The sequence below is a fragment of the Rhinolophus hipposideros genome, assembly GCF_964194185.1.
Source record: "Rhinolophus hipposideros genome assembly, chromosome: 3".
Lineage (NCBI taxonomy): Eukaryota > Metazoa > Chordata > Mammalia > Chiroptera > Rhinolophidae > Rhinolophus > Rhinolophus hipposideros.
In genome coordinates, this window is record NC_138049.1 from 2,064,628 (window position 1) to 2,080,063 (window position 15,436).

The window sequence follows — 15,436 nt, forward strand, 5'->3', positions numbered from 1 at the left end:
AACATCCACACTAAGAGGAGAGTTATCAAAACATTCTGCAGATTAAAACAAAAGGACAACTGAAGAGCAGTTTCCATGGAAGCCACATCTTTTGAGCAACAAACCGACTCCCGACGTCCACCACAGGATCGGCTTCAAAACCTCCATCCTGGCTTAAGAGCAGTCCGCACCTCACATACAGAAACTTCAGTTACTGGTTCTAGCAACTAGCTGTGGATAGAGTTCAGATTCAGGATGAATCAACAGCTAAGGTTAAGAACTATTTAAAACAAGTTGTGTGAACATCAACCACCAAAAAGAATGCCACCATAATGCCTTGGAATTCACTCCCTGGACCCCAGTGGCCTCAGGGTTGTTATGGGTTACACTGTGTCTCCCCAAAAACGTTAGTGGGTCCTAACTGCCAGTACTTCAGAGTATGCCATTCCTTATGCACAGGTCAGGTCACTAGAGAGGGAGCCAACTGACGTCCCACTCGAGTGGGATAGCCCCTAACCCCACATGCCTGGGGTCCTTACACAGGAGAACGCCATGTGAGCATGGTGCTAGAGACCAGTCGAGGGCCGCCTGGGATTGCCGGGAGCCACCAGAAGTGGGACAAGGCCTGGCCACTCCCCCTCCAGTCCTCCTTGGGGACCGACCCTGCCACACCTCTATCTCGGACATCCAGCCTCCAGAACATGAGGCAAGAAATTTGGCTGTTTTAGGCCACTAAGTTTGTGGTGCTTTGTCACAGCAAACCTAGGAACTAAGAGGTGTTTATGATAAATACAATAACTACAAGTTACAAAAAAGTTTGTCTCTTCACAAAAGCGAGAGACCCTGCACAGCATGGGAGCAGCCATTCAATTCTTTTGGCTGGAGCTCAAGACTAATAAGCTTTATGGTAAATTACAGTAAATTCGTAGGAAACTTTTAGTAGATATTTAATTTTCTACTAGTACAGTGATATATTCAAACTTGCAAGCATTTCTAGATTAACAGAAAATCGGCATCATGGAGCTGTTTCACAGTAAAAGTCACCACTAATTTTCCATTAGCCAAAAACTTGAATTACCACTAGCATGTCTTATGAACCTAGAAAACATTGTTTTTGTAAATAAAAGCCTCGATCTGCACTGCTCATAATAGAGAAACATCAAAGCCAAGGAGACCCTCTTTGCAGGGTCATGAACGCTTCCCGCCACACTGGCTTCCTGCCCACACCCCCACCTCCCCACCCGCCAACGGGCAGCACCGACCCTGCCTCAGTTAGTTGGAAAAGTGATTTACTACAGCTGTAACACACACTCACATATTCAAAACTTGCGTTCACTCACCTAGAAAGTAAACACTGTGGAATTCTAGCATCACAAAACGTAAGGCCCTTTCTGAAAACCCAGGTTTCTAGAGAAACGCTGCCGCTGCGCTGTGTGAACACCTGTGACCCCCGCAGGTGCACAGGAGAGCTGGCTCCCGGGCCCCCAAGTCAGACTTGGTGGCACTCTGCACAGCTGTCCAGCTTGTCCCCTCCCAGCCCGCCGCGCAGGGCTGAGCCACGAGTCACGCCAAGGAGTCGGTCTGTGTGTGAAGCAGCAGCTGGCGCTGGTTGAGCCACCAGCCAGGCAGTGGCCGAGGGCAAAGGGCAGGCATGCGCTTGCTCCTCCTCCTCCATGTGGACTCATTCATTCATTCATTCAGGGTGGGGGGGCGAGGGGGTGCAGGGGACAATGATACTTGGGTTGTCTAGAAAACCCTGTGTGACTGCGAGACTAACCGCAGAAACACCCCCAGCATACACACAATGTGACCCCCATCACTGCCCTAATCAATCCAAAGCTCCTGAAAATAAGGAGCAATGGATTAAGAATTGTCCTCTTTTAAGAACTTGAAACTAAAAATTCCTCAACATACACTAGTTTTAAAACACCCGAAAACTGATTATAAAAAAGCTAACCATTCATATTACATTTAATATGATGATTAAAAAACATCTTATTCTAAATATTCAAAACAAAAAAACATCTAATATCTTATTCGGGTTTTCCAACTGAGTGTAAAAACCTAAGTTAGTGGAGCCTACCAAAAAAAGCCTGCAGTATTTTGATGTTTTTTTTGTTTGTTTTCACACAACCAGCACCATGTTTGGTAGGACATGGTTTACAGTGAAACATGATACTTTGGAAGTAAGTATTAACATATATTTAACAATGTTAACTCATTAAAGAAATACCCTCCCATCTAGTATCTATCCACCTTGTATTCCAATTCTTCTATCCATCCATAACTCTCATAATAACCAAGCCAGAAATGTAACTTATTTTTACCCTTGTTAACTTAATAAATTAGCTCAGAAACCTTAGATTTTGCTTTGCATATTCACAGGTGCATGGTAGTAAGTACAAATCAGTTTCACATACACATGAATGACTTTAAAAGTTCATTTGTGATATGAATATAACTTCTCTGAAAACAGCCCAGGGCCTCAGAACAAGCCATTAACACATGTGCCTTCTGCCTACAACAGCAGCCACCAGACAGACCAGCAACATGGCCTGCTGGGTGCGCTGGGCCCGCCCGCTGGTCCAGTCCGGTCACACACTGAAGGCCAGCTTCGTGGACCAGCAAGGCTTTGCCCTGCTGTGTCCGACCTCAGCCCCAAGGGCAGCTTGGTATTTGGCTTGGTAACTGGTTAAGACTTTAGGACGTTAAGGAAGCTGGAGACCTAACTACATGTGCGAGGCAAAGCAGAAAGGCCGAGGGATGAGGAGCCACGGGCTCGTCTCTCAGTGCTGCGTGCAACACACTCCTTATAAGCAATTCAGAAACCAGGTCAGGAAGTCGAGAAAAGCAGCTTTCCAAGTGATGGGGGAAGTACCCTGGGCTCAGACTTACAATGACGAAGTCCACTAAAGGGGCCCGACAGCCTCCCGCCGTGGGCAGGGGCTGTTCCGGGCAGCCGCGTCAGTGCCCGCAGCGCAGGGGAGCAGCGCAGGCTGTGCCCGCCACACCGCGAAGGTCACGGCTGGGCCTCACACAGTCCAAATGCATCTCCGTGTGCTCCAGAAGGTTTTAACTTCTTTAAAACCCATGGCACCAGGAAGGTTATAAAAATTTAGTATGATGAAGTATACTCTTATTTTTCTTAGAAGTTCAGGAAATGGATAAAAAGCATCTATAGAAAACATGCTGTTTTATATTTTCAATTCTCTTCCTTCTGTCTTGGCTCTCCAATAAGGCTGTCAACTGCGTGAGCGAGGACCTCTGAAGGGTCTTGCCCAGAGCATCGTGTTAAGGTGACTTTCACGAGGTCAGTGCAAATGCTCACTAAATAACATCTCACAACATCTTCTCATGCATGCAATGCAGAAAAAATAGTGCGAACAAAATACAGTAGGAATTTACCACTGAAACCAACAGAACTCAAGGCAGCTAACACAACAAACACAATGTTTTAACAACCCTTTCATTTGGAGGTCCTCAATCTACACATAAACCAAAGTTTGACCAGGACCAATCAATCTCACAGAATTCAGTTACATAACTCCCTGATTCTAATTGTTAAGAACTGGATAGTAACCCTCTAAGGCTTCCAATGTGTACATTTTAAAGGTCACTAATTGACTGGCTCAGTCAACTTCTGTCATTTCTGGGGACGAAACAGAAGCAGCCAAGGCACCCATGACGGCGGGGCACCACTCCCAGAGGCAGCTAATCAATGTGGTTTCTTTCATAAGCTGCTGAACGAAGACGTCTGCAAGGAAACTAAGTTTAGCCTTTAATTTATAGACTGGAACTTATCCCGAAAGTAGTAGGATGCTCTATTTACCTCAGATAAAAATCATAATATCAAGAATATACACATGACGATCCATTCAAAAAATAAGCATTTACAACTTTTTTTATTGCCAAAAAGCAAGGAATTCTCAAAATAAAACTGAGAGCGTAGTTTTCAACTACAACAGTACGATTTTCACCCAGGTAAAAACTGGAAGTCAGGTTACTTGTAGTTCTACGCCACCCCACCGCCGTCATGTTCTGACTAGAGACAGAGAGTGCCGTCTGCAAAGCGAACTGACCCCAGGCCCACGGAGCCCAGGCCCACGGAGCCCAGGCCCACCGCGGGCGGGCGCTGCGCCCTCTGCCCTCACGCGTGTTACCTTGGCACCAGACTTCTGCCCGCTTGTCTTCTTCTTACCTTGTCCTGTATACCTTGGTATCTGAGCATGAGAATAAAATGACATTTTACCACAAAGTACAAATATTTAAAAATAAACTAATTCACAACCAAACTAAAAGATTCCTATTAGAAAATGTCTTAAACATGGAAAAATCGAATTAACATGTTCCTTTTTTAAACTCCCTTTTTTGGTCTTTTCCTAACTCTCTTCCTGTAGTGGTGTCAGCAGCCCCTGGCCTGCCCGGCCCACCCGGTGCCAGCGCCCTGGAGAAGCACTCAGCACACTCCATGCAGCCACAGTCCCACGCGGCGGCCTTTAACAAACCCGGCTTTGCCGACCTCCGTCAGGAGCGCACAAGGCGGGCTCCCCAGGTTCGGGCCGGAACCTGGGCTGGGCCACAGCTCCCTGGAGTCCCCAGCGCTCCCAGGCTGAGGAGGCCCCCTAAAGAGAAGTATTCAAAGGCCACTGAGAGAAAGAAGGCAGCTGGCAAGAGAAGGGTGAGCAAAATACCGGAATCCTAATTCCAGATCCTTTAAGACTGGAGGGGAATTGCATTTTAGCTGCCCCCAAAAAAGCCCTGTCCTAAAACAGACCCATCCCAGCCCCAGCAGAGAGCTCTGGTGTCTCAGAAGCGACCACTGCCACCGCAGGCCTAGGACACTGACTGACCTGCAGGACACATCACTGTTCTCTAAGCCAACCTGAAAAATCACCACCAATTCCTGTGACTGTTTAGAACAGGGGAGTCCAAACTGCGGCCTGCGGGATCCATTTTTTATTGGCCCGCACCAAATTCCAAAAATATATTTAGTTTATTTAAATAAACCAGGTGAGGCAATACGTACCTCACCTCGAGTGAGTGGCCCAGCTGTTTGTGTATTTTACTGCATATGGCCCTTGGTAAAAAATGTTGAAAAAAGTTTGGACACCCCTGGTTTGGAGCAACATTTCCTAACTCGACTTAAAACGTAAGATTCTCATCACAATTCTTAAATCTTCAAAAAAAAAGAAAAAACTTATCTAAAGAGAATTCTCTTATATGTAAAACACACATTAATACTTTGTCTTGAAAACATACAACTTGTGGAAGGTTAGTAATTTACTTTAAAAAATAGTAATTTGCTAAAACGAAAACTTCCAAAAGTTCATGATAACTATTTTGGACTATGTGTTCATATTAACCCCTCTGAAGCCAGTTACTGTCACCGAAAGCAAAGCTTTCTTACAAAGGAACCTAGCAGTCCACTGAAAGGACTTTACATTTCCTCAGGACTGCGTTCTCTGTTACCGTGGTTACGGCCTCCTACAGCATCAACACAACAAGCCTTCAAAGACTGACCTTCCTTACAGAGCAGGCTAACCAGATCTCCAAGAAAAGGAACTACTACCGTGTTCCCCGAAAATAAGACCTAGCCAGACAATCAGCTCTAGTGCATCTTTTGAAGCAAAAATTAATTTAAGACCCGGTCTTATTTTACTATAACATAAGACTACATCTTATCTAACATAAGACCAGGTCTTATATTAATTTTTGCTCCAAAAGATGCATCAGAGCTGATTATCCAGCTAGGTCTTATTTTCGGGGAAACACGGTATCAACAGCATGATGGTGTCTCTCTTTGATTAGAAATAAAGCATAGAATTCCTTTCACTTCTAAATTTAAAAGATAAAAAGAAGCAACACCACCAAAGAACCAGCAACAAACAGGAACCACTCACCGGTGTTCTGTGCCCAGGCACTGAGGAAAAGAAATCTAGCAGAATAATGACTCCCTCCCCAGATCACCTGATTTAAGGACACGACGTATATCTACGAGGAACCTTTGGGATGTACTCCAGGGCACCAGTCCACTGCTGGGGGGTGGAAACCAGAAGACCACCCACAGCCCACACTCGGCTGCAACCGCACCCTTTGCTGACACGGGCTGGCTCTATCAACGCACTCTCTACTCCAAGTCGCAGGGGACAGCAGCTTCCCAGCAATCACCTTTCTATCCCCTCCTGCTAGTAGCACAAACACCCTTGACTTTAAATTCAAGTGTTCCACTCAACTTATCTCTCCATTATACCAAATCCCTGGAATGAGACGGCCTTAACTTTAACAATTCTCACAAATGCTAGGGATGCCAAAGAAATGTATACAAGTGGACACTTTGGTCAGCGATGCTCAAGCAGTAGTTCGCCATCATCAGAAGTGTCTGGACGCCGATGGGAACTACTCTGAGCACCTCTTGTAATTGCAGAAGTCAAATGTGACTTGTGTTCATCTTTTGTTATCAGTATATATCAAGTATTACAATTTTAATAGTTTTCCTTTCTTAAAACATGTATGCATTTTTTGGCACCCTCTGTATAACCAGAGCATACAGCTTTTCTTGTAAATCCTCAAAATGGCTCATTCATATAAAAAAAATCCATCATGATTTACAATTCCAAGCCTGGTCACCCATTTATATATTCAACACAATGGTTTTATATTCTAGAAACTACCATTCTCAAGCTAGGAATTTTGTAAATGAAAACTAAGTAAACCTCCTTGTTCAATGAAGGAAAAAAATGTTCAAAGTACCAAATGAGCCCAACTACTGTACAACTGTTATTTAATAGCATATTCCTTTCTATGACACAAAATTCAAAAACTACTAACAAAGCAAAATAATTTTTTAAAATATATACTTCATCAATGGGGAAAAAGCACTTTCAAGAAACTAAACAGCACTTGTGTTGCCAAACAACACAACCTGTAAGAAGTAAGACCAGAGGGAGCGGACCAGCCCCCGAGGATCTCAATGCAGGGTCTCCTTGGGTGGCCAACTCACCTTGCTGGGTACTGTGTGTGTACTTGGTTTTCCTTCAGGTGACTTCGGTGGAGAATGTACATCAGACAGATCTAGTGCACCCTAAAATAGTCACAGTTTAAAATTAAATCATATTTTAAAATAAACAAATATACTATTAACAATTATATCTCAACAGAATTTTAGCTTATAAAACTACTATACGTGTTGGTATGTTTATTTCTTCCTAATTAATGTAAACATACTTCAATTTTCCCCTAATTTTAACTAAAAAACCACAACAAAATGCAATTAGATCCCAACTACCTATGTTGTCACTTCATCAGTCGGCATTTAAATATGCCCCCAGCTTCCTTTCCAGCAGGAAGCCCCTGCCCCAGGGTCCTGGGATTCTTGAGCAGCTGGTCTTCCTCCTACTTCGTTTTGTCTCAAGACGGCATAACAAACAGCCAGCCTCTTGTGCAACGTGCTCTCCTCAAATGGCACAACTCGCCTTCCTCCTTCACACCCATCACTTCCTTTTCATTTTTTAAAGCACAGGTTCCAGTCCAGCTGTCTCCGTGCCCAACTTCACAGAGCTAACTGGATACTAAAGAATACTCTAGCAAGTGGACGGGCAACTTCTTGAGCTGAAACCAAGGAGTCTGCGGAAGAGAGAAGTGTAGAAGAACGAGCACCTGGGGGGGGAGGGTCTTCTGTCTCTTATGGCTTCCACTATTGTCACAAGTAAAGAGAATCAAGTCCTGTTTTTCACACGGGACTCCAGTGGCTGGAGGGTCAAGCAGGTGGGTATGTCACGTGGAGTATGAGACTCTGGTCTCAGGCTGGGGCGAGGATTGAGCTGGCCTCGGGGAGCCATCCAACAGTAATGGTGCAGTCAGGAACAGTAAGGAGGATGGCCAGTCTGTGTGGTCACCACACGCCACGCCCTGCTCCCAGGCCATGCCTGCGCTGAGCCCTTCAGCCCTGCCACTACAATCCCAAACGCTGATACTTCTTAGCTCCATCCCACAGGTGAGGAGCCTAAGGGACAAGAAGCTTAAATGACTTCAGATGGCCACGCACAGGACGTGGCAGAGCTGGGAGGCGAACCTAAGCAGTCTGGCCCGAGTCCAAGCTCTTACTGGGAGGCTGACGAAGGGAGAGCACATAGGCAGAGAATATGAGCAACCCAGGGGTGAACCCAAGAGCAAGTAGGAAAGGAAACGAAAGGTTGGTAAAGAGACAGAGGTCAGGGCCACAGAAGTCAGATGTCGCCACCAGCCGCAGACTGCTGGCTCAGGACAGAGCAGGTACCAAACTGTTCAGGATTCTTTACATTTCTGGATCTTTTATTCACTACCGTCTAGCACAATGCCCGTCACATAATAAGCACACACAAAAAAACTCGTCATATAATTACGCAGGAGTGAAACGTTAACACACGGGCTGTGGTGACCACCCGTGCCCTGGACAGGCTGGCGGGCTGGCTGGCGACGCCCACTGCCAGGTGTGGTCCTGCTTCCCGCCCTCTCATCGGCTTCCAGGTCCTTCCGGGAACACCCTTCCCAGTCCTCATACCGAGGCTGAGTTTAACAAACTTTCAACATGAAACCACCATTGCCCGCTTTTAACTAAAACTCACTACTCAGGATGCTGAGAACTAATCATTATTCTATGCTACTTCCTCTACAGCCATAGACCATTGTTTAAATGCCCATTTTCTTATGAAAGCATCTTACCTGGAATAGCTCTCAACTCTTCTAGTATACGTTTAATTAAAAGAATCTATTTATTATGCCTCAGATGCAACGAGTACTCAGTCAAGTTTACTGATTTCCAAAGATTCTACCAGAAAACATACTCTGAGCCTCTCCAAACGGAATGAATGGCAGCCACAACCCTGCACATTCTTACCTGTAAACTTGTGACTGAAAGCACACACTTAACCAGGTATCTGGACCAGTTAGGGTGCTGTCTACATTGAGAATAGTATCTTTACATAAAGCTAATGTATGTAATTAGAAATCAGACCATTAATCTCATTAGCAGTATTGCTAAAAGGAAAGGATAAGAGTAAGACAGGCAATGGCTAATCCAAAAAACAGAAATTTAACAATGTTTAGAAACTCAGCAAAATCAATAGCTTAAACAGTTTCAGGCGTAGTTTAAACAAGCCTTTCAGTTCAGACTTAGCTAGCTAATGAGCACAGACATAGAGCAGCCCTTTCCTGTTTGAGACCGTAACAAGGTTGGGCGCCCTCCCAACCCACAGGCCCCGACTCCTGTGTGGAAGCCTTACAACGCCCCCAGTGTGCTGTCCTGTCCCCCACCCCCGTTCTCAGAGAAGGACCCGGGAGAGGAGCAGCGCCAGCCGGCGGAGGAGCTGGGTGCGTCCCCCACAGCCAGGCCCACCACTGCTGAGTGTCGCTCCACAGAGCAGGTGGAGCTCCACATCAGCCTGAGTGGCCACCCCTCTGATTTTCACTAAAATGTGCATCTGTACCATCTGAGTGTGCTTCAGTTTGTTTTTAAGGAACAGCCTTTTTTATTTAAACCTTGTTTCGCTACATATGCACTAATCTGCATGGCTACACTCGGTAGCCAATAATTGAAAGAGGTAACAAAGGATAGATTGTACTTACTTCCCCATTGGTTGGCCCTTTCTCTTTCTGTTGACAACGTCTGATCACTTCTAATAATAAGGGTCCACCCACAGTCCCTTCTGCTTCAATAATACCTAAATCTCGGGCTAAATTCTCTCGACCTTCAAGACCTTGAAACTAGGGAAGAAATAAGATGTAAAAATAAGCTACAAGTGCACAAAAACATCGCGAAATTATTTTCAGAGTTTAAAGAAAAATATTTCCAGAACTCAGAGACATCTCTAAACTCAGAGAGCGTTTTCCTCATGAATGAAATGCCCATCTTTATAAACTATGTACGTCTGGGGGCAGGGGACGGATTACCAGCAGCCATGGGAGCACGAGTTCGCCCCTCCCTGAGGCTCACGCCCAAATGCACACTCACTGAATGAAACAGTGGGCTCCACACCCACACTGTTTAGTGGTATTTTTTTTCTTTTCACAAGAAGCACAGTTGCTCCTGTGAGTGTTAAAAACACATAAAATACAACACCACTCATGAGCAAATTTCTACTTGAAATTCTGCATATGGGAAATGCAAGAGTCCATTTTTTTTAATTATGTATTTCTTTACCAAGTCTCTACATTCCAAGTCTACATAACAGGTGCGGTCTAACTGTTAAGAAGTGAACTCTACAATAACGCTTGTTTCAAGTCCATAAAGTAGGGACACTGGTGCCAGCTGGCAGTTCAGACGGCTTTGAGGAAAAACCGAAAAGAATGATCTCGATGTGAGACACTGTAAGCTGTGCAACTTTGTTAACTTTCAGCTTATAATGAACTCATTTGTATCAAAGTCTTCAAAGGTAAATGTAAATAAAAGGCATCATTCTTACTGTGCTAGTTTCAGGTTGAAACACAGCCAAGGTGAAGTCGAGATTAAAAAACTGAAGAAATTCTGCAACCAGACTCGCCACCAGCCGGCCTGCGAGGGGGGTGGAGGGGAGAGGGAGGGAGAGAGAGGGAGGGAGAGATGGTGAGCAAGTCTGAGCCCTGGGGCTTCTTCACTAATGCTGTCAAAGGGGATAAGCTAAATTAATGGGAGAAAAGAGGCTTCTCAATATAAATGGACTTGAGTATTCTGCTTCTTACAGTAAAACTGGTTTCATCCAACAGTTTCCCATGACCAATAAAATTTATGACAACTTAATAGTTGTCCAATAAAATATGATTTTAAAGTAAGGACCTATTAGAATCAGACTTCAAACAATAACCTGAAATTCCTGATTTCTCCCAAATAGAGTCAAGATTTGAAAATTCAGAGACAGACAAAATAAACAAGAACAAGCTAAAGATCTTACCATCTTTCGTATTTAAAAATTTTTCCAGGCTTTCATTGACTAAAGGAGTTTTGTTCTGTTAAAAAATGAAAGACTGTAAGTGCCATGTTACTCTAAGAACAACTACAAAATGTGGATTAAAGTTTAATTTTTTTAGCAAAGATGTAAGTAAAATATCGTCATTCATAAAATTATGGCTAACCCCATTCCACAACTGATTACTAAAAGAACTGTTTTGTGCTATTTAATAATATTTCAAAGTTAACAAAAGAAAGCCACATATAGATTTGTGCTTATTTTTAATTTTTAAATGTTTTATAAATTGATTAAACTGCTTTAGAAGTTAGATCTTCAAATACTCATGTGAAATAACCTCCACTTTACTTTAAAAAACTGATTGTTTCAAATATATGAAATTTGCTATTTTGTCATCTTAGATATGTACCATTTGTGGCATACTTATTCTGAACAAGACTTTACTTATACAGTGACAATTCCCAGTCCATCAGTAGTATGTGAGATGACTTTACGTAGTGCACAGGCCAACTTATTTTTGTCATTAGACAATTATTTGAGTAAAGAAAAAAATGCTCTGAGCACAGCAAAGCTCCTGTAAGCAGACCACATGAATTACAGGCACAGCACCAGTCTCACACAGGCTGCAGTAAAATGGCGCCAGCACTCTGGACAGCGACCTGGTGGAGTTTTTACAAAGCTAAACATGCCCCTGCCAAATGCTCTACCACTAGGTTATTTTCTCAAGAGTAAAAAGAGCATGGACCCAAGCAACAAACATGTACATGAATGTTCACAGCAGCCATATTTATAAGAGTTGAAAACTAGAAACAACCCAAATGTCCATCAACAATTTGTGAATGACTAAATTGTCATCGATTCATACAATGAAATACTACACAGGAATCAAATGGAATGAACTACTCATACAAATGACAATATGAGTGAATCTCAAATGCATTATGCTAAATGAAAGCAGCGAGACCAAAAACAAAAAGAAAAAATGTACGGATTGTGTGATTCCATTTGCATAGCTGTGAGAAACACTTGAGTGCCCGAGTTGGAGGTGGGGGTGGAGGTATTACAAAGGGGCTGGAAGAAATTTTTGCGGGTCATGGATATGTTCACTATCTCGACTGTGCCATGGTTGCCTAAGTATGTTACACTGTATCAAACTGTACATTTTAAGTATGCTGAGTTTACTATAGGTCAAATATACCTCAATAAAGTTTTTTAAAAAACCTAAAAAAGATGAGGGGAAAGATCACAAAGGTCCTCAGTAGGCTGGTCCAGGAAATTTGAAGACATTGGGTCAACTGAAATATTTGAAGAAAACGGAGGGGCAAGATCAAACGTGTGTTACGACTAGCCAGTTTAGGAGCGATATGGAGAAAAGACGTCAGGACTACCAGTGAAGGAGAATAGGCAGGGGTCAAGTGATTTGGAAAGAATAACTAAGCGCAGGCCAGGGGGTCAGCAGAGAACCCCCTCAGACACCTCAGGTACAGAACTGACAGACATGTGGAAAGAAGAGCAAGGGCTCTCGGATTTCCAACTTGGATAAGTGACGGTCCCCGTAGGCAAACAGTGTGACCTACAGTCTGCAGCTCAGGAGGGCGATATGGACCAGATACAAGGCTGAGTTACTGGTGTGGTCAAGGTCACCCAGGCAGAGAACCCAGACGGGGACTGTGGGCTACTACACCAAGAATTTAAATGCGGGTACAGGAAAAGGTCATGCTGCAAAAACCAAGGAATGCACAAAGGAAAAAGGAAAAAGAAACAGAAGAGAAAAAAGTCCCAAAATTCAAAGGAGATTTTCAGGAAGGAAGAAGGAATTAAGAATGTCAAATGCCACAAAGAGCCACTAAGATAGGTAAGAACATATACTTACTTAGGATTCTTCTTGACAGCAGCAAAAGAAAGTACTAAGGTGTAACAGTGATGGATTTAAAATGTTAATGGATTAAAGGGTGCCTGGAATATAAATCGTATAAGACATACACATTCTTTCAAAACTTGACAGTGGGGAGAAAAAAGTGGTATTAAAAAGCAGAACATGAGACGAGGGCAACAGCTTTCTCCTTGAGATATAAACTTGTTTCCACGCTCAAGAGAAGAGCCAACAAAGAGGGGGGAGCCAAGAGTACCAGCAGGACAAACCCAGAGAAAGTGATGATTCTTGGTGAAGAGAGAGCCTCCAATAGCAAGCAGGAAGGAAAGAAGTGCAGCGTGCACACGCAGGGTAGCTGGAGGACACACACAGTGAGGGCTTGATGCCCGAGGCTTCTGTTTCCCTGCAAGGGAGAGACAAGACCTGCTGTCAAGAAGAAGAAGGGGGTCTGGCGGAAGGCTAAGGTGGGGCTGAAGTGGGAGCTGCTATGCAGACAGCAGAGGTCTGGGCCTGTCAGGGCCTCGCTCAGGTTGCAGCCACCGTTCAGTGACACCAGCAATCCACAGGCTTGGGTGACAAACAGGAAGGGAGTCAGTTTGCTGAATTAAATGACCAATGAGATTTTTTTTCCAGACCCAGTATAACTGGGAGACAAGGCCATCAGTCTTCTGGAGAGCTGGACCATGGGGTCCAGATCAGTCAGGGTCGCACGGCAGCCAAGAGAAGACTGATGCCAGGATCAAGAGCCAAGAGCTGAAAAGCTTCATGAGGTTAGGGAGGCGCAGGCCTCTAGGTCTGAAGAAGTGACAGGAGAGGAGGCTGACTTGTCACCGAACACGCTGAGGACCTTGATTGTGCAGCGACTCTGTGGAGAAGGATCAGGATCGTTACTCAGGGTGGTGCTGAGCCTTGGAGCAGGGAGAAAGGAGTAAACACACTTAGATACAGAGAGGAGGTGGGACGTGTGACGGTCAGAAAGATGACATGATTTTAAAACAACCAGGTGGTCTGCCAGTTTGGGGAAAAGTGGCATTTCCCCCACCGGGTGGGGAGCCACCGTGCCCAGGAAAGGTTCTGAGGGATCCCGCAGCACACTGAGACTAGACCATTTCTTCCCACAGCTCCCGGGACCTTGCGTTTCAGATGTCCCCAACACCGGAGGACCTGTGACACTCCAGATGAACACGGGCCTCGGGAGTACTGTGGGACCGTAACTTTCCTGAGATTGTCCCAACGTGCTGAAACACACACAAAAAGGTGAACGCTCACTGTATTGTAAAGAAACGTGACCCTTAATGGTTCAAAACGAGCCGCTAGCGCACGACCACGTGGAGCGTGTCACGTGCTTTTAGTGGAAACGACACATAAACGAATGCAGTCGCGGTAAAGTTTGTACGTTTCATACCTCTACTTTTTCTTGCTCCTCTAGCGCCAAAAACACAGCCGCTCGGAGTTCAGCCTTTAAGAAAAAAAGGGGGAGGGGGTGGGGGTCATGGACCCGAAGCCGCTTGCAGACGACTTCCAGGACGAGAGCGCAGCGCGTCCAGTCCCGCGGGCACCGCCCACGCCACCTCAAGGCCCCCGGCCCCGGAGACACGGCGCAGCGGGCGGTGCAGGGGCCACAGCGCGCCCGCGCCCCGCGCTCGGCCCCCACCGGCCCCGCCAGGCTCTGAGCGGCCACCCCGCCCGGGACGCGAGGGGCGGCGGGCGACCCACCGCCGGGCTCGCCCTGGGCCTGGCCCTCGGCCCGCACCCGCCCGGAGGCCAGGCGACGCACCCGCGTCCCTCTGTGACGCCCACCGTCCGCCCCGGGCCGCACGCGCCGGCCTCCCGCGCCAGGCCCTGGCCGGCCGGCCTCCCGCCCACCTTGATGCGATTCAGGACCCCGCTGTTCTCCAGCGTCTGCACCAGCAGGTCGCGCAGCTCCGTGTCCTCCTCCGCCACCACCGCCGCCGCCGTCGCCGCCATCTTGCTTCTCCAAGACAACCGGCCAAGCCGCGCCGACGGCCAACGGCCGCCGCAGATCGCTCGCGGCGTGGGGCAGCGCGGCGAGACCACGCCCCGGCGCCGGCGCGCAGCCCGTCACGCCAGGGGCGGGGCCTCGGAGCGCAACCTGACGCCGGGGCGGGGCCTGGGGCGGGGCCTCCGGGTGCGGGGGCGGGGCCTCGAGTCAACGGAGGCGGGAGGCAAGGGAAGGCGGGGTCTTAGGGATAAGGGGCGTGGTCTCGGTGCCTGCGGTGGGGTCTGGGGTGCTGCTGAAGGGCGGGGCCTCAGGGGGCGGCGCTGTGGCCAGGATCGCGGGGGCGGGGCCCGGGTTTCGGGCGGAGCGAGGCCCTGGGTCTTTGGCTTGGGGGCGGGGTGGGGGCGGACCGGGAACGTGGAGTGAGGCAGCGGGATGGGGCGGGGCCGCTTGGTGCCGTTACTAGCAGTGTGTAAGTTGATAGCACAGCCCTTGTCGTTTCCTTCCCTGCCTTGTCCTGTTTCCCCACTGCCCCACCGGGGTTTCTTGGGTCTCCTCCCAAATAAACTGTTTACACTCAATTGTTGTCTCCGGGTCCGCTCTGGGGCAGTCAAACCAAGCCCCCTACCCCAGACTTAGTCATGTAAGGCGGGTCTGTGGGACGGAGCCAGGAGAGCAGTTTCCAGGCTCTCGGCCTCACGTGGG

The 15,436-nt window shown here is 46.8% G+C and overlaps 1 protein-coding gene across 7 annotated transcripts in view; it reads right to left on the reverse strand.

The window, feature by feature from the left end:
* Positions 1-14,834, reverse strand: part of CEP43 (centrosomal protein 43) — a 30,349-nt gene extending 15,515 nt beyond the window's left edge. For 2 of the 7 annotated variants that reach the window (XM_081044796.1, XM_081044795.1), the window contains exons 1-7: positions 14,638-14,834; positions 14,177-14,230; positions 10,884-10,938; positions 10,419-10,507; positions 9,583-9,720; positions 6,980-7,060; positions 4,140-4,199 (exon numbers count right to left, since the gene is read on the reverse strand). In XM_081044796.1, coding sequence (XP_080900922.1) covers positions 4,140-4,199; positions 6,980-7,060; positions 9,583-9,720; positions 10,419-10,507; positions 10,884-10,938; positions 14,177-14,230; positions 14,638-14,739 — 579 coding nt within the window. In that variant the 5' untranslated portion in view covers positions 14,740-14,834. The remainder of the gene's footprint in view (positions 1-4,139; positions 4,200-6,979; positions 7,061-9,582; positions 9,721-10,418; positions 10,508-10,883; positions 10,939-14,176; positions 14,231-14,637) is intronic. The other 5 variants (XM_081044800.1, XM_081044799.1, XM_081044798.1 and 2 more) reach the window with 3 other exon arrangements.
* Between the last annotated feature and the right edge of the window lie 602 nt (positions 14,835-15,436).